The sequence below is a fragment of the Calypte anna genome, chromosome 22 (genome assembly GCF_003957555.1).
Source record: "Calypte anna isolate BGI_N300 chromosome 22, bCalAnn1_v1.p, whole genome shotgun sequence".
NCBI classification, from domain to species: domain Eukaryota; kingdom Metazoa; phylum Chordata; class Aves; order Apodiformes; family Trochilidae; genus Calypte; species Calypte anna.
Genome location: NC_044267.1, coordinates 1,326,157 through 1,344,668, shown reverse-complemented (window position 1 = coordinate 1,344,668; position 18,512 = coordinate 1,326,157). Strand labels below are relative to the sequence as shown.

The window sequence follows — 18,512 nt, the reverse complement described above, 5'->3', positions numbered from 1 at the left end:
GGTCCAGAACCTGGAGCACTGCCTTCCTCCTCCTCCTCTTCAGGGATGAAGGGCTCCAACAGCCTTTAAAGAAAACACTCTGGGTTACATTTCCCATGGAAACTCCTGAAGTCTCCTGATGTCCTGGGTGCTCTCCCCAGGGAGCTGGGAATTCCAGCTTGCTCTCCAGAACCATGGATTGATCAGGTTTGTGTTTAGAATTCCAGATGGAGAAGGCTCAAACTCTTCTCTGTTCCCCTAGAATATCTTGTACCTGCTCCAAAGCATCATTTAAGTCATCTCCTGAGCACAGATCAAGCCAGTTCCTTATCTCTGGCAATCTCCGTGTCTTTTATTCCATGTTTGCTGTTTGGAGATTAAATTTGGTCTCAAAGGAAATTAATTTGCCTTCCACATCTTTGTGTTTGACCTAATTGAAATGTCATGGAAGACAGAGGACTTAAAAGCCCAAAGTATGTGATGAAGATCAGAGCTTCAGAGGGGCTCCAGAGGAGGCTGCTAACTCTGTCACTCTGAAGAATATTAATCAGAAATTTGCACTTAACCAAGCAAAGAATTAGCTATTTATGTTCTTACAGCTCATAGGCACTTTGGAGAAAAAAAAGTGGCAGAATGGATGGAGCTGAGTCTGAGCTGTGGCTCTTTCCAATAATCTGGTGGTTTCCCAAAGCAATGCTATTTATTTAAATCCCCAAATACATTTTTAATCGACCAAAGCAAACACTCCAAACCCTCTGTCACCGCACAAAGTGCCACGACAGTCACTTGGCTGAGAAACAGGGGTGGCTGAAGCACCAAGAAAATAACAAGTGAGAGAATTAAGGGGAGATATCTAGAGAGAAGGAGGGAAGAAGCAGGGGACATAAAAGAGGGAACAGAGCCTTGGAACACCCCAAGCCACCAACCTGGTCCCCTTCTCAGTGCAAAGCTGTTGTGTGGAGCAGAGGAGGAACCCTGGAGCCCATCTGGGTGCTGCTGCAGGAGGTGCTGTGCTCCCCAGGACTGATGGTTTTGATCAGCAGAGGATCCCAGTGTCCCTTTTCCATGGAGATTTAATCCTCACCCAGGTTCCATTGGGCTGCGTCAGAGCAGGGGGTGGGAGGGGAGAGGCAGAGTTTATCTGCTCTCCATCAGTCCTTATCTCTGGCCCAGCTCCTTAACTCTTCCCTGGGACCCAGCCCAGCCCTCTGCTTCTCCATGGATTCATCCCTGGAAGTCCAGGACACTCTGAAATCCTCCCCATGCACAGGGAATGCCGCTGGGAATCACAATCCCTTCTCTTCCATCACTTCTCTGTGCTTCAACTTGTGACACTTTGCTCCTTGATTTCCTCTTGGTGTTTTTCCCAACAGCATCCCAAACCCCATTCCATCATTCATTCCACATACAGGGATTTACTGCAAAAAAAAAAAAAAAAAAAAAAAAAAATAAATCCCCTTTTATCTCCTGCCATTTATCTCTCTCCTCCCAAACCTATTGCCAAGAACAGGAGATGGGTCCCTCCTTCCCAGGAATTCCCTGGGTGTGCATCAGAGCAGATGCTGAAGGTTTTAAACTTTGCTTCCCGGGATGAGAGTTGGTTGGTGAGGTCTGGAAGTTCCTTCCTAAACATCCGCAGCCAGGCAGAGGCTGAGCAGAGCAGCACCACCACCTGCTGAGGGAGCTCAGAACTGCTCAGCTCTGCAGAGGAAAAAAATCCAGATTCTCCTTCAGGTGAGGGGCACATAGAGACAGAGGTATTATTATTATTATTATTATTATTATCAATATATAGTGAATATATCTTAATTATATATGAATATATATAATGAAAATATATCATGAATTTCCTTTTTTCTTTTCTGTTTTCCATTTTTTCTTTTTTTCCTTTTTTCTTCCTCTTTTTCCTTTTCCTTTCCCTTTTCTTTTTCCTTTCCCTATTTTCCTTTTTTATTTCCTTTTTTTCCTTTTTCCTTTTTTCCTTTTTTCTTTGTCTTTCCCTTTTTCTTTGTCTTTCCCTTTTCTCTTCCTCTTTTTCCTTTTCCTTCTTTTTCCTTTTCCTTTTCTTTTTCCTTTTCCTTTTCTTTTTCCCTTCCCTATTTTCCTTTTTTATTTCCTTTTTTGCCCTTTTCCTTTTTTCCTTTTTCTTAGTCTTTCCCTTTTCCCTTCCTATCTTCCTTTTTCTTTTCCTTTTTTCTTTTTTTCCTTTTCCTTTCTCTTTTCCCTTTCCTATTTTCCTTTTTTTTCCTTTTCCTTTTTTTTTTCTTTTCCTTTTCTCCTTTCCTTTTTTCCTTTTTTTTTCTTTCCTTTTTCTTTTTCTTTCTTATTTTTCTTTTCCTTTTTTTTCCCCTTTTCTTTCTTTTTCTTTTTCCTTTTTTTTTCTTCCCCTGTTCCCTCCGTCCCCCCATAACCCGAACCCCTCTCCACCCATCCCTCAACGAGCGGTCCCTGTTGGGACCGTTCGGGGCGGTCCCTGGGTGTGGTTCGGGGCGGTTCGGGGCGGTCCCTGGGAGCGCTTCGGGGCGGTCCCTGTTGGGGCGGTCCCTGAATGTGGTTCGGGGCGGTCCTTGGGAGAGGTTCGGGGCGGTTCGGGGCGGTTCGGGGCGGTTCTGCCGGACGCTCCGCGGTATTTGGGCGCAGGCGCGGAGCGGCCGCGGAGCAGCAGAAAATGGCGGCGGTGGAGGCGGTTCGGGGTTTGATGAACGGGGCCGGACCTGGGGGTCCCCGGGACCAAGTGGCGGCTCTGACCCGCGATTACATCTCCCAACCGCGCCTCAGTGAGTGCGGGGGTTCTGGTTCGGTTCGGTCCGGGTCGGGTCCGGCCCGGTTCGGGGTGGCCCCGCGGGTTAGGCCGCTGGTAAAAGGGGATTGGGGGGGGGAAGATCCGAACCGAACCCCCGCGGTTCGCTGTGAGGCGGAGGAGCCGTGCGGTGCTCCGGTTCGGTTCGGGGGTTCTGGTTCGGTTCGGTCCGGTTCGGGGCGGCCCCACGGGTTAGGCCGCTGGTAAAAGGGGATTGGGGGGGGGGGAGATCCGAACCGAACCCCCGCGGTTCGCTGTGAGGCGGAGGAGCCGTGCGGTGCTCCGGTTCGGTTCGGTTGGTGGTGGCGGTACTGAGGGGTTGGGGAAGGAGGGGATTGGGCCCAGGGTGACAGCGGCCATCGCGGTGTCCTCGGGGTTTTGGGCCGGAGCTGAGAATATGGGGCGGGTTCTGTGTCGTGAGGGCGAGAAATGGGGTGAAAAAAGGGGAAATGCGGCAACGTTGTGAAAAAGACCTTGGGGGGGTGCAGCGGGGGGGAGATGGGGGGGAAAGGGCCCGATTTGTGGCTTTTTTTTTTTCTCTGATTCAGTAATTTTACAGTTCCGAACCCACAGACCTCAGAACCAGGGAGAAAGGGGAGAAAATGGCGTTTTTTGTTTGCAAGATGCAGCAATTACGATGATTTCCCCCAAAATCTGCTGCTCTGGAGGCTCCTGTCAGGCAGGAGCCAAAGTGGCTGCTTCTTAAATCCATTTATTTTTTTCCACAAGGATTATTTTTTATTTTTTTTTGCCAAACTGGACGTGAAAAACCATTCCAGTTTCTTCTGAGGAAGAGGAATTTTGGGGGTCGAGGGGAATCGCTGGTGGTTGATCTCAAGGAAATATCATTATCTCCAGAAAATCTTATTTTTTTTGGTGGATAAAGCTCATAAAAAGGGAACATGAGCCCTGGGCTGGTGCAGGAGGAGGAAGTGCTCACAAGGCAGTCATGAGATGCAGTGTTCTGCCCAAAACACTCAGTTCTGGGTTTTTTTGGGGGGGGATATTGGGCTGCAGACACTCAGAATCCTCTTTGTGGCATCACCTCTGTGTAATGCTCCCCCCCCCAAGAGCTGCTGAGCCTCTGCTTTCCTTTTAATACTTAAAAATGGGATTTTACCTTTAATTCCAACTGTGGTTGTCACCTCCAGCCTTATCTCAGGTTTTATTGCTGCTGTTTTAAGAGATCCCATGGCAACAATTCAGGTGTAAACTGCCATGGTGAGAGTTTTGGGGGAAAATGTGGGCATTTGGGGTCAGTCCCTGGGGTTTGGTGCTGGGGGAAGTGGTGAAGAAGTGGCTGTCCCCTGCAAGGTGTCCCTCCTGCTCCCCCTCCCAGGGTTCAGGGATTATCACTCATCCTTGTGACCCTGATGAAGCTGTGACTCAAGGTTGCTTTGAGCTGTGGATTAAGGGGGATTTTTTTTTTTATTATTATTATTTTTTTTCTGCCGTTTGTTCCGTTTTTTCCCCCAGATTTTTCCACTGGGCTGAAAGCAGAGCAATGAATTCTTGGCATTCTTCAGTTCTTCCTGATCTTTAAGGCATGAGCTGTGCCCTTCTATCAGGTGTCAGGCCTCCAGTTAACCCAGGCTAAGCCAAGCACAGGAGTTTGGGTAAACTAAAATTCAGCCTTTTTGCAAGATTGTGCATTGACCTTTTCTTGGGAAACAGGAAGGGTTTGATAAGGTTTCCTCTTAGCAGTGTGCCAGACCCCACAACTTGCTGGAGGAGCTCAGCTTTGGGGCAGAGGTCTGCTTGATGCCCTAAGGACACACAAATTTTTTTATTTATTTATTTTTTTTGGCCCAGGATGGCTTAAAAAACTCAGCAGGATGGTTTAAAAAGCTCAGCAGGATGGTTTAAAAAGCTCAGCAGGATGGAGGTTTAAAGAAACTCAGCCTAGGAGCTGAGTGTTGAGCTGATGTTGGACATAAATTGCAGTGGCACCTTCTTTTTAAATTCCAGGTGGTGTTATTCCTGCTTCTCAAGGATTCACAACTATATTTTTCTTAGCTTAAAATGTCAGCTCTTGAGTTTTGGTGATATTCAGATTTTCCCTGGGTCTAGACTTGCAGTGAGTTTTGGTGACAGACAAGGAAATGGCAGTGTTGGTCCCTTAATGTTCCCTGTGAATTTATTCTTGGGACATCAGAAATCCCCTGACTTGTGGTTTGCTTTCTTCCAGCTTATAAAACTGTTTCGGGTGTGAATGGTCCCCTGGTTATCTTGGATCAAGTTAAGGTAAAAATTCAGATTCTAACTTCTGTTTAGCATTCAGGTTCTAATTAAATTTTCAATTCAATTCCCTATGGGGGAGAATTGACAAGAAAATTCTGGGAGGGGTTAAATCCAGACTGCTGTGAAACTCCCAGGTCCACTCAGCCTTTGGAGAGATGTTGAGACCATGGGGGGAAGAGAAAGGAAATGTTGGTTCAGTTTTACCAAAATCCCCACCAATGTTGTCTAAACTTTTATGCTGAAACATCCAAACTCTGTTAATGACCCCAAGTGCTTCCTAAAAGGCAACTTTAAACAGTTCTGACTTGGTTTCAGGTTACTGACAGGCACATGATGCAGGAAAAAAGCCATTTTTTTCTTGTCAGATGCTGACCTGTGGCTCTGTGTCAGGAGTGCTCAGGTTTTTAGGACAGGTTCTGCCTTTCTGCAGCCTCTGAGCAGATGTTGTACTGTCCCTGCAAAATGGCTTTGGGCTGGTAAAGTGTAATTTGTCTTATAATGAGTTTTGTTCTGATGATAAAATTATTTTTAGAATGAAAGTCGTGGCTGAGCTTAAGCTTTCTTGAAACTTAAAACATTTTTTATGTGGGATTTTTATTGTTTTATTTTTTGTTATTAATTTTGTTTGTTTTCCACCATCTTTTTTGCTCATCTTCAGTTCCCTAGGTATGCAGAGATTGTCCACTTGACTCTCCCTGATGGCACAAGAAGAAGTGGGCAGGTGCTGGAAGTCAGTGGCTCCAAAGCTGTGGTTCAGGTAAGACAAGGAATGTCTCTCAAAAAATATTTTCTTGCTCAGATATGTCTGAGCTGTGTTAGATCTATCCATGCAGCGTTACAGGCTGGGGACAGAGTGGCTGGAGAGCAGCCAGGCAGAAAGGGACCTGGGAGTCTGCATTGACAAGAAACTGAACATGAGCCAGCAGTGTGCCCAGGTGGCCAAGAAGGCCAATGGCATCCTGGCATGTATCAAAAACAGCGTCACCAGCAGGTCCAGGGAAGGGATTCTGCCCCTGTACTCAGCCCTGGTGAGGCCACACCTCGAGTACTGTGTCCAGTTCTGGGCCCCTCAGTTTAAGAAGGATGTAGAGGTCCTGGAACAGGTCCAAAGGAGGCAACCAGGCTGGTGAAGGGACTCGAGCACAGGCCCTATGAGGAGAGGCTGAGAGAGCTGGGGGTGTTCAGCCTGAAGAAGAGGAGGCTCAGGGGAGACCTCATTGCTGTCTACAACTCCCTGAAAGGAGGCTGTAGCGAGGTGGGAACTGGACTCTTTTCACAGACGACCTTCAACAAGACAAGAGGACACAGTCTTAAGTTGTGCCAGGGGAGGTTTAGGTTAGATATTAGAAAGAATTTCTTCACGGAGAGGGTGATCAGGCTATGGAATGGACTGCCCGGTGAGGTGGTAGATTCTCCGTCCCTGGAGACATTTAAAAACAGACTGGATGTGGCACTCAGTGCCATGGTCTAGCAACTGCTCCGGTGGGTCAAGGGTTGGACTAGATGATCTCTGAGGTCCCTTCCAACCCGGCTAATTCTATGATTCTATGATCTCTGGGTTCTGTGAACTTCATTTATCTTGTCTCTTGGTACTGTAAGTTCTGGTTTATTTTTTTATTTTGTTTTTACAGGTGTTTGAAGGAACTTCAGGCATTGATGCTAAGAAAACCTCTTGTGAGTTTACTGGGGATATTCTGAGAACCCCAGTCTCTGAGGATATGCTGGGTAAGTTCCTGCACTTTGCTTTGAAGAATGAACAGATCACACACTGCCTGATTTTCACACTAACTTAGATTTGGACTTTTTGGCTGTTTCTTGTAGGCAGAGTGTTTAATGGATCAGGAAAGCCCATAGACAGAGGCCCCAGTGTTCTGGCTGAAGATTTCCTTGACATAATGGGTATGTTCCTAATCCATGGAGTTGAAGACAAATCTAATGGTTTGGGTTTTAGGATTTATCTGTTAAAAGAGAGTTTTAATCTTACTTTAAAATATGTGCCTGGCATCAAATCACTCAAATCTGTAGGAAGCAGAAAATCTACAAAAGGCTGAGCTTTAACCAAGCACATTTAAAGATATTTTTAGGGCTAACAGTGGGGCTTGCACCTTTTGCCATGAGCTTTAGGTCAGTGCTCAGGGGCAGTGGCAGCTTGATCACACTTCAGACATAGACATGGACTAAAATATGGTCTCAAAACCCAAACCAGGTCAGCCCATCAACCCCCAGTGTCGTATCTACCCAGAGGAAATGATCCAGACTGGCATCTCTGCCATAGATGGCATGAACAGCATTGCCAGGGGCCAGAAAATCCCCATATTCTCAGCTGCTGGCTTGCCCCACAATGAGGTGAGTGCTCAAAAGCTACTTCTTAGTTCAGTGGCTTGAATTTTAGGGGGGTGAAAGAGTAAACAAGGGTTGGGTTCTGGAGCAGATGGGCTGAAATGTTCTTTCCCCCAGATTGCAGCTCAGATTTGTCGCCAGGCTGGCTTGGTGAAGAAATCCAAAGATGTGATGGACTACAGTGAAGAGAACTTTGCCATTGTGTTTGCTGCCATGGGTGTAAGTCAGGAGTGTTGGAAGAAAATGATGCTTGAATAAAAAGGCAATGCTGAGGGTATCTGCATGTTAATTTTTGAAGGTATTCTGAGTAGGTCTTGGGTATATGGCTGAAGATTTAGTGGCAGAAAATCCCAAATGTTCCAAATGGTCTGATCAGGATAAAGTATCTGAAACTTAAGATTTCTGGCCTGGCATTCTAGGAATAATTCATTCTTTTGGGAATGTGGGGGGAATCCTCATGATACAGAGAGCTTTGCTTCCAGATTATTAATGAGGTGTTCAGTCCTTAATATAACACCCAGTGTAATGTGCTGAGATCTGCTCTGCTCCTGATGCCTGAGTATTCTGATTTAGGTGAACATGGAAACTGCTCGTTTTTTCAAATCAGACTTTGAGGAGAATGGATCCATGGACAATGTGTGTCTGTTCCTCAACCTGGCCAATGATCCCACGTGAGTAGCAGCCCTGGGATGGCAGGGAAAAGGCTGGGAAGAAGTAAACTGGGAGCTGGAGCTGCCAGAGGTCAGTGGTGGTGGTGGGATTTGGCAGCAGAGATGGGTATGAAATGCTGGCACTGAGCAGGTTTTCAGAGGGTTTAAGAGGGGTTGAGGCAAAGCCTTGCAGCACTTGTCACATAAATAATGTGATCCTTGCTCTCAGCACTTGTCCCAAATAACCTGATCCTTGCTCTCTTCCAGCATCGAGCGCATTATCACCCCTCGTCTGGCTCTGACCACAGCTGAGTTCCTGGCATATCAGTGTGAGAAGCATGTCCTGGTCATCCTGACAGACATGAGCTCCTATGCTGAGGCTCTGCGAGAGGTTGGCATTAATTAACAGCAATATTCATTAGGGATGCTCTGGAACAGCCCGTGAGGCATCGGGTTATCCAGGAGTTGGCTGGGATTGGGTTCAGCAGCTTTGCAGTTTCTGTGGCAGCTGAACTCCTTTGCTCAGGGACATGCAGCAGTTTGGGGTGGCAGTTCCTGCTTTGCCTTGGCACCTTCTCTGGTGTTTTAGGTGAGGGGGTGGTCTGGGGGTTGCTCTCTTCTCCCAGAGCAGGGGAGGGTTAGGTTGGATATTAGGAAAAAAATTCTTTCCAGAGAGGGTGATCAAGCATTGGAATGGGCTGTACAGGAAGGGGGTGGATTCTCCATCCCTGGACATCTTTAAAAAGAGACTGGATGTGGCACTGAGTGGTCTGGGAGACGGGGGGAGTGGATCCAGGGTTGGATCTGATGATCCCAGAGGTCCTTTCCAATCTGGATGATTCTGTGATTCTATTTTGGAGTCACCTGGAGGAAGTGGTGGAAAATCCCTGGTGTAGTTAAATGAGGGGAAAGAGTGGATGTGTGTGGGGGTGATCTGACTTCCTGGAAACATTTTCCTGGCTGTCCCAGGTTTCAGCAGCTCGAGAGGAGGTTCCTGGGCGCCGTGGCTTCCCAGGCTACATGTACACTGACCTGGCCACCATCTATGAGCGTGCTGGTCGGGTGGAAGGCAGAAATGGTTCCATCACTCAGATCCCTATCCTTACCATGCCCAATGATGGTGAGTGGTTTCCAAGGTTTAACAACTGGAAAGGGTTCCCTCAGGGCGAGCTGCCTTAGTTTGGGCACACAGCAAGAGCAAAGGGGCTCTGGCCCTGAGGTTTCCATTGGGATGTTGGAGGTTTGGGTGCTGTCTCCCCTCTGTGCTGCTGGTAGAAATGTTTTCCCCATTTCAGAGCTCAGGACTGTTCCCCAGCCCTCTGTCAGGAGTGCCTACAGCTCTAACCCTTGCAAAAGAGTGGTAGATGCAGCTACTAACTGAGTGGTATTTTACTTTAGAAGTCATTTAACTGCAGAAAGCTGCCACGTCAATGCTGGAATGGGTGTAAAGGGTCTGACAACATTTTTCTCCCTGTAGATATTACTCACCCTATCCCTGACTTGACTGGATACATCACTGAGGGACAAATCTACGTGGACAGGCAGCTGCATAACAGGCAGGTGTGTCCCGTGCTGGTCAGAACCTTGAGCTTAAGATTGCTCTGTACTTTCTGAAGCCTTAATGTTGAAATTCTGGTTTTTGGGGTTTTTTTCCCTCAGATTTACCCACCTATCAATGTCTTGCCCTCCTTGTCTCGACTGATGAAGTCAGCTATTGGAGAGGGGATGACCAGGAAGGATCATTCAGATGTATCCAACCAGCTGGTAGGTAAACCCCTCTCCAGAGGGGCAGAGCTCAAACACCTTTCCCTACCCAGCCTGTAAGGGGGAAGCCAAACAAGTGCACCCCAAGGGCAGGTGGGGAGTGTTTTACTGAGTGTTCAGTCAGACTTTTGGGTGGGGTTTGAAGAGAAATGCTCCAGGTAAAAGCACCTTGGGTTTCTTTCCCTCCTAGTATGCCTGCTATGCCATTGGGAAGGATGTCCAGGCTATGAAGGCTGTGGTGGGGGAGGAAGCTCTGACCTCAGATGATCTTCTGTACCTGGAGTTTCTGCAGAAGTTTGAGAAGAACTTCATTGCTCAGGGTGAGTGCCTGCTGCCAGAACACAGCAGTTTGTTAGACCCTTGAAGCTCTTCTCCTCAGATCTCCCTGGGGTGTCAGACACTTCTGCCCAGGTGGCCAAGAAGGCCAATGGCATCCTGGGCTGGCTCAGGAAGAGTGTGGCCAGCAGGTCCAGGGAAGGGATTCTGCCCCTGTGCTCAGCTCTGGGGAGGCCACAGCTTGAGTCCTGTGTCCAGTTCTGGGCCCCTCAGCTCAGGAAGTTCAGGAAGGAGCTTGAGGTGCTGGAGCAGGTCCAGAGAAGAGCAAGGAGGCTGTGAAGGGATCCAGCAGAATTGCTGTGAGGAAGGGCTGAGGGAGCTGGGGGTGTTGAGGCTGGAGAAGAGGAGGCTCAGGGGAGACCTCATCACTCTCTGCAACTCCCTGAAAGGAGGTTGGAGCCAGGGGGGGGTTGGGCTCTTTTCCCAGGCAACTCTCAGCAAGACAAGAGGGCAGGGTCTCAAGTTGTGCCAGGGGAGGTTTAGGTTGGAGATGAGAAAGAATTTCTTTCTGGAGAGGGTGATCAGGCATTGGAATGGGCTGCCCAGGGAAGGAGTGGATTCTCCGTGTCTGGAGATCTTTCCAAAGAGCCTGGATGTGGCACTGAGTGCCATGGGCTGGGAACCACGGGGGGAGTGGATCAAGGGTTGGACTTGATGAGCTCTGAGCTCCCTTCCAACCCAGCCCATCCTATGATTCTGTGATTCCCTGCCCCCCATCTCAGCTCAGGCTCTGGTTGCTTCCTGCAGGAGCCTATGAAAACCGCACTATTTACGAGACCTTGGACATTGGGTGGCAGCTCTTGAGAATCTTCCCCAAGGAGATGCTGAAGAGAATTCCTCAGACAACCCTGGCTGAATTCTACCCTCGGGATTCCACTGCAAAACACTAGCCACAGCTTCATTTTTTTTTCTCTCTTTGCTCTGTGAAATGCTGTTTGTTTTCTCTTTTTTTTCCCCTCCATGTGTTGGTGTTTACTTGTCACCCTTACAATTAAATCCCAGAGTAGGTGACATTTGTGCCAGTGTTCCCATCCACACTGATACCAGTTTTGAAAATACCCTTTCTTCCAAAGCCTTGGATCTTCAGGATCATCCTTAGGCCAGCTCTTACAAATATGCAATAGCTATCACAAAGCTTGAGGGTTTTTTTTTTTTTAATTTATTTTATGTTTTTGAGCTGGACCTTTCGTGGACATCTCCAGGGAATGTCTGAGGATTACCAGGAATTGCAAACCTTGACCTTTAAACCAGCACCACGTGGTTTAGGGAGCAGGAAAGAGTAAATGTGACTTCTTTTTGTCCAAAGCATCTGCTCAGGCTGATCCCAGCAGTTGCCATGCTGCTGGTAGGACAGATGGCACTCTGCTGGTGTGCCTGAGGAGCAGGCTAATGAGTGGGGAGTGTGGTGAATGCCAAGTACCTTGCTGTGAAAGGCAACTCCCTGGCTTTTGGCTGGGACTCCAGAGTCTTCAGGGAATGCATGAACAGAGGACAGTAGTAGCTGCTCTTCCACAAGCACAGGGTCTTCTCAGAGGTCAAAGGACAGTAGGTTGCTACCTGAAGGTAGCAATCCTTTCGTAATGGAAGGTAACCTTTCCTAATGGAAGGTTTTTAATTGAAGTTTGCAGAGTAAACTTCCTACTTGCCCTGGTTTTATTTTATTTTTTCCTTTCAATCCTGGAAATGCCAGAGCCACAGAGCAGCAGGCAAAGCATCCTGAGATCAGCAGAAGTTGACTCAGGGCTTTGTGCTGCTCTCCAAGGGGATTCTGAGAGGTGGAAAAACCCCTGGCACAGGGGAAAATCAGCTTTTCCAGTCTTGTCCTACAGAGAAGAGCAGGAGAAAGTACCAGAAGGTGTGAATGGGTGTTTGGAATTCTGCTCTGAAGCATTCCCCAGCTGGCACTGAGCCCTCAGCCCTGTTTGAAACTCTTGTGCTTTGCACTCCAGGCACAGATTCGGCTGACCAGGAGAGCTCAGCATTCCCTAGCACTGCAAACCAGCAGTCAGCTCCGTGTGAAGGGTTTGTTTTTTGGGTTTTTTTTCTCCCATTTGGTTCAGCTGAGGCTCTGAGCCCATTGCTGACATGCTTCTCTGCTGCTTTGCCAGGCTTGCTGTAGTCTAAGCTCTGGTCTAGCTACCCAAAGCATGTTGCACCTCCCTGAATCCCTCCAGGGTTTATCTGGGAAGGTGCTAACATGACTCCAGCTCTGATGTGCTGATTCCAGCTTCTCCTGACGTCTCCTCTGTGCAGTTCTCTTTATGGTTTGTTCAGTGTTCTCTGTGACTTGAATGCAATAGCAACTTTATTCCAGTGCATTCCACTGTAAAGCTGTGTCCAGTCTGGTTTTCTTCAGGTGTAGGGGTGGGAGGTTGGAAGTGTTGGCATGAGAAATACTTTGATGTAGAGAATATCTTAAATAAATTAAATATAAAGGTGTTGAAGGAAACCAAAGCTGTTGTGATTCTGTGCTTAAAATTCCCTCGGGTTTTTTTTCTCAGCTCTCCTGTGCTGCTGCTGAAACCAATGCCCCATTTCTGTGTCTGCAGTCAGGGCCACTTGAGTCACCTCCACATTTTCCTTTCCTCCCTCCTTTCCTCCCTCCTTTCCTCCCTCCTTTTCCCCCCCCTCTTTTCCCCCCCCCTCTTTTTCCCCCCCTCTTTTTCCCCCCCCTTTTTTCCCCCCCCTTTTTTCCCCCCCCCTTTTTTCCCCCCCCCCTTTCTCCCCCCCCCTTTTCTCCCCCCCTTTTCTCCCCCCCTTTTCTCCCCCCCCTTTTTCCCCCCCCTTTTTCCCCCCCTTTTCCCCCCCTTTTCCCCCCCTTTCCCCCCCCCTTTTCTTCCCCCCCCTTTTCTTCCCCCCCTTTCTCCCCCCCCTTTTCTTTCCCCCCCCCTTTTCTTCCCCCCCCCTTTTCTTTCCCCCCCCTTTTTCTTCCCCCCCCTTGTTCTTCCCCCCCCTTTCTTCCCCCCTTTTCTTCCCCCCCTTTTCTTCCCCCCCTTTTCTTCCCCCCCTTTTCTTCCCCCCCCCTTTTCTTCCCCCCCCTTTTCTCCCCCCCTATTCTCCCCCCCTATTCTTCCCCCCTTTTCTCCCCCCTTTTTTCCCCCCCTTTTCTTCCCCCCCTTTTCTTCCCCCCTTTTCTTCCCCCCCTTTTCTTCCCCCCCTTTCTTCCCCCCCTTTTCTTCCCCCCCTTTCTTCCCCCCCTTTTTCTTCCCCCCCCTTTTTTCCCCCCCTTTTTCTTCCCCCCCCTTTTCTTCCCCCTTTTCTTCCCCCCCTTTTCTTCCCCCCCTTCTTCTTTTTTCCCCTTTTCTTCCCCTTCTTCTTCTTTTTTCCCCTTCTTCTTCTTTTTTCCCCTTCTTCTTCTTTTTTCCCCTTCTTCTTCTTTTTTCCCCTTCTTCTTCTTTTTTCCCCCCCTTCTTCTTTTTCCCCTTCTTCTTCTTTTTCCGCCCCCTTCTTCTTTTTTCCCCCCGTCCCCTTCTTCTTTTTTTACCCCCCCTTCTTCTTTTTCCCCTTCTTCTTTCACCTCTTCTTCTTTTTCCCTTCTTCTTTTTCTCTTTCCTTTGTTTTCCTTGTTTTCCTTCCCCCCATCCTCCCTAACGAGCACTGCCTGGGGGTCCCATCTCATCCCCTCCAGCTGTCAGCTCATTGCGGAGCCACCACCGGACACATCCCCCCCCCCTCTGCCCCTCGGGTTTTGGGTCGGGGCCGGCAGATGCGAGGCCGGGGAGCTGGGGGGAACCTGCTGCTGGTCATTTGCACATCAAAAGCAGCTTTGGCTCCGACCTTTCCATCGCCCCCTCCAGCAGGGGCTGATTCCCTTTAATTCCCCGTTAATTCCCGGCTCAGGTCTCTGCTGGGATTTTCTCCCCCAATCTGCCCCCTCCCCACAGCCAGAAAGCCCTGGGGGGGGGGGGGGGGTAGCGGGGCGTTAAAAAATGATGCAAAATCTCCTTTTCTCCTTCTCGCAGCTCATTTGCATCCCCTGATGAACCCAAGCCTTAATTCTAATTAGCGCTGGGGCAGCTGGAGCCGAACCGGGGGAACCTCCGGGGGCTGCGGGAGCTGCTGCTGCTCCCCCTCTTTCACCCCCCCTGCCCTGGGGGCTCTGATGCTTCCTCAGCCTGGAACCCACGATACCCACCAGTGTCCGTGTCCCACCTGCCACAGCTCCGCTGTCACCAGGGGGTGGCTTTACCCCGGGGGTGGCCCCAGGGCAGCAGGGACAGAGCTGGGGCGCTTTGTGGCTTTTCGGATTTCCTCCCAACCTCCAGGTCCTGATGCGGGGGCCTTTGAGCTCTGCTGCTGAGCTGCGGCCTCAGCTCATTACAGCTGAAATTTATTCAGGTTATCTCCTTAAAGCTGGTCTTTAGGAAGACGTGGGATTGGTAGGGTTAATCAGTGAGAGTTGTCCCCCCCCTTTTTTTTTCTTTTTCTCTTTCCCTTTTCTTTTCTTTTCTTTTCTTTTCTTTTCTTTTCTTTTCTTTTCTTTTCTTTTCTTTTCTTTTCTTTTCTTTTCTTTCTTTTCTTTTTCTTTTTTTCTTTTTCTTCTTTTCTTTTCTTTTTTTTCTTTTCTTTCTTTTCTTTTCCTTCCTTTCCTTTCCTTTCCTTTCCTTTCCTTTCTCCTTTCCTTTTTCCTTTCCTTTCCTTTTTTCCTTTCTTTCTTTTTTTTTCCTTTTTTCCTTTCCTTTCCTTTCCTTTTTCCTTTCCTTTCCTTTCCTTTCCTTTCCTTTCCTTTCCTTTTTCTCTTCCTTTCCTTTTTTTCCTTTCCTTTCCTTTCCTTTCCTTTCCTTTCCTTTTCCTTTCCTTTTTCCTTCCTTTTCCTTTCTTTCTTTCCTTTCCTTTTCCTTTCCTTTCCTTTCCTTTCCTTTCCTTTTTTTTTTTCCTTTCCTTTCCTTTTTTTTCTTTTCCTTTCCTTTTTTCCTTTCCCTTTCCTTTTTTTCCCCTTCTTTCCTTTCCTTTCCTTTCCTTTCCTTTCCCTTTCCTTTCCTTTCCTTTCCTTTCCTTTCCGTTTCCTTTCTCCTTTACCTTCCTCCCTTCCCTCCCTCTGCCCCCCCTCCCCTGCCCCCCCCCTCCCCCCCCCCCCTCCCCTCCCCCCCCTCCCCTCCCCCTCCCCCCTCCCCTCCCCCCCCCTCCCCCCTCCCCTCCCTCCTCCCTCCCCTTCCTCCCCCCCCTCCCCCTCCCCTTCCCTCTCTTCCCCTCCCCTTCCCTTCCCCTCCCTTCCCTTCCCTTCCCTTTCCCTTCCCTTCCCTTCCTTCCCTTCCCTTCCCTTCCCTTCCTTCCCCTTCCCTTCCCTTCCTCCTTCCCTTCCCTTCCCTTCCCTTCCCTTCCCTTCCCTCCCTTCCCTTTCCCTTCCCTTTCCCTGCTTTCTCATTATTCTTCTTTTATTTTACTTTCCTCTCATTCCCATTACTTTTCTTCCTTTCTCCTTTCTTTTTTTTCCCCCTTTTTCTTTTACTTTTAATCCCAAACTCTCCCTTCTCCTCACTCCTCCATGGACACAACACCTTAGCCCTAAAACACCAACCTCTGCTGATTGCCCCCAGGATTCCAAAGCTCCAAACTGTGGCTGCAGCTGAGAGGAGAAGGAGCTCGGAGCAGGTGATGCAGAGAGCCCCAAATGATTTGCTGCCCGATGGCCACCCCCTCATCCTGATCCCTGCCCTGCTCCCAGCAGGGATTCGGGATGCTCCCTGCTCCCAGTTTTCTGCTGCCTCCTGCAGCAGAGGATGCTCCCAGGTTTTTGGGTTTTTTTTTTTTTTTTTTTGTGGGTTTTTTGGTTTTTTGTTTGGTTTTTGGGGTTTTGGGGGTTTTTTTTTTGTTTTTTTGGTTTTTTTTTTTGCTACCAGCACCCAGCTTTTTAGCTCCATCAGGGGGGTGGGAAAAGGGTGAGCCCTTCCCCTGGTTTAATGGCAGAAGCAGCCCCGGGACTGCTTTTTTTAGGGTCGGGGTTTTGGTGCAATTGTCCTTGGGGTCTGCGTGTCCTCAGGGATGCTCCCGGACCTCCCCTGCCTCCTGCTCAGTCCCGGGTGAGTCTCTGCTTGGGACAGGGACATCCCTTGGGATAACAACCAGCTCCGGGGGCCTCCTCCTGCTGCTGGAGAAGCCTGGAAGGGGAGAGCCCAGAGCCAGGGCAGGGATGGGAGGTGATCGGGAACAGGAGAAAGAGCCCTGGTGTCTGGGTCTCTGGCTCGTTCCTCCCTCCTCAGCAGTTTCCAAAGGCTCTAAAAAGGAATTTCCCTCGGGCAGTGGGAGCAGAGCCAAGGTTTCCCTGGAAAGCATCGGGGGGAGATGGGTGCCAGGGCTGAGTACCCTTTTTGGGGGGGCACGGAGCAGCTCCCCACCCCCAAAGTGCTGCAACGGGGAGAATTCCCCATGGGAAGAGGCAGCAGAGAGAGGATGGGTGATGTTCCCAGCAGCTTCCCCATAACTTTCTGCCCCCCCAAGCTCCCCCTGTCCCTCCCCCCCCCCGTCATGCTCAGCCCTGGGAACCATCGGATCCCAGCAGTGCAAAAAGCCCCCGAGGCGATGAGTTTGGGGAGGAAAACAGCTCCAGGAGTCACAACATGTCCTTGGCTCTTGGCTGGGAGTTCTTCTGTATCCTCCCCTCTGGAATTGTTTGCCCTGGCTCTGCTGGAGCAGGCGGGGGGGGGCTAGACCTGCCTGCTCCGGGCCCACTGGGGCTGGGGGGCTTTGGGATGCAAATTGGATGCAGGAGGGGAAAGTCTGTGGGGTGGGGGCTGGGAGCAGGGTCAGGGGGATTCCCTCCTCCACTCCCACAAGAGGCATGGGGCTGGTTCTCCATGGGGCTGGTTCTCCATGGGGCTGGTTTTCCATGGGGCTGGTTCTCCATGGGGCTGGTTCTCCATGGGGCTGGTTTTCCATGGGGCTGGTTCTCCATGGGGCTGGTTCTCTATGGGGCTGGTTTTCCATGGGGCTGGTTCTCCATGCCTGGGTTATCCCAGCTGCAGAGCAGAGATAAGGCTGGAAACAAAGAGGGCCAGGTGGAAGGATGTCCCCAGAGGGGACCTTGGTGTGTTTGTGCCACCAGAAAAAAGCTCAGAGGCTCAGGAGGAGGGGAGGGGGTGGATGAGAGAAGGGGTTTGGCAAAGCGTCAGTTTTTAAAAATTTATTTATAAATAAAAACATAAAATTACCAGTAGTTTACATTGCTCACCAGAAATAACAGCAAAAATAACCCAAAAAATACCCAAATACCCGCCCCACCCCCCAAAACAAAACAAAAAAACTCCAAACAAACAAACCCAAAACCAAACCTGCAGAAAAATAATTCTCTGTCCAGGCTGAGGGTCACACACAGCCTTGTGCAAAGGTGGCACCTGGGTGCCTCGGGGTGGTCACATCATACAGCGCTGGCTGGGGGGGACACGGGGTTGGGGACAGTGACACCAAGGCCAGTGGCAGCAGGGACAGGGCTGGGATGGGTTGGGGGCTGCACCCCTCGGGCACCCTGCGTGGGGTGGGCACAGGGAAGCTCCCACTCTCTGTGTGTCCTGGAGCCAGTGTGGAGCCCCAGGAGCAGGACCATGGCTTGGATGATGCAGAAAATCCCTTCTGGGCTGAGGAGCAGAGCCAGGTGCCCTCCTTCATCTCCTGCTCTGCTCTCCCCCCCCCCCCAAAAAAAAGAAAAAAAATCTAAAAAAAAAATCCTTCAACAGGTCTGGGCCAGCCCCAGCGTGGCTCTGACCTCCAGCTGGGTTTGTGGTTGGCTTTTCTCCAGTGGGTGGTGGTGGGGTGGGTGTGGAAGGCACAGACTGGTTTTTGTGTGTTGCCTTTCCAGGCTGGTTGGAGTGGGAGGGGGGCAGGGGGTTGAGTTTTGTGCCCAGCTTGGAGCCCTGGGTCCAATTTGTGGCAGGGGATTGTGCAAGATCCCAGCCCAAGCCTGGGATGGGGCTTCCCAGCCTGGCTCCTGGCTCCCAGGAGTGGGGAAACAACATTTACTGCACTAAAAATACCATTTTCCTGGCACTAAGGGGGGAAACCTCCTGGGCAAGCTGGATGCTGGCTTGGTAGCCACCTCCCTGCCCCACTCTGAGCTGGGGGGGGGGACACACAGGGGATTCACCATGGGTGATGGAGCTGTGTTACCCACTTGCTGGTGGCAGGAGGAGGAAAATTGAAGAGGTGGGGTAGAAAGTGGTTGGGTTGGTGTGGTTTGTGGTTTTCTTTTTTCTTTTTCCCCCCCCCCCATCTCTGGGATCGGGTGGCTTGAAGGGCAGAGGAGGAGCTAAGGCACTCACCCAGGGAGGGGGTGAGGGGACAAACACAACCATCTCCCCCTTCCACTGTGCTGGAATGTGGCTTGGGAAATTTCTGGTCCTTCTTCAAGCCAGTTGCCCACCTGGCTACCAGAGACCAAAGGCCACGGAGCCCCTGGGGGTGTGGGAGCA

General features: G+C 49.9%; 1 protein-coding gene across 1 annotated transcript; it reads left to right on the top strand.

Moving 5' to 3' along the window:
* The first annotated feature begins 2,620 nt into the window (after positions 1–2,620).
* On the top strand, positions 2,621–12,564 carry ATP6V1B2 (ATPase H+ transporting V1 subunit B2). The gene is made up of 14 exons (XM_030463953.1): positions 2,621–2,756; positions 4,968–5,023; positions 5,679–5,777; positions 6,652–6,745; positions 6,842–6,919; positions 7,227–7,366; positions 7,478–7,579; positions 7,934–8,031; positions 8,278–8,401; positions 8,980–9,130; positions 9,488–9,570; positions 9,670–9,774; positions 9,965–10,094; positions 10,858–12,564. The coding sequence occupies exons 1-14, from the start codon at positions 2,648–2,650 to the stop codon at positions 10,998–11,000; spliced, it is 1,512 nt and encodes a 503-aa protein (XP_030319813.1). The 5' UTR covers positions 2,621–2,647; the 3' UTR covers positions 11,001–12,564.
* Positions 12,565–18,512: the final 5,948 nt, after the last annotated feature.

Bases quoted from the DNA above. Each gene is read 5' to 3' on its own strand.
- ATP6V1B2 (XM_030463953.1), top strand. From the start codon at position 2,648: ATGGCGGCGGTGGAGGCGGTTCGGGGTTTGATGAACGGGGCCGGACCT. The intron at 6,920-7,226 runs GTATGTTCCTAA...AACCCAAACCAG, and splicing joins AGATTTCCTTGACATAATGG to GTCAGCCCATCAACCCCCAG. The intron at 8,032-8,277 runs GTGAGTAGCAGC...GCTCTCTTCCAG, and splicing joins AACCTGGCCAATGATCCCAC to CATCGAGCGCATTATCACCC.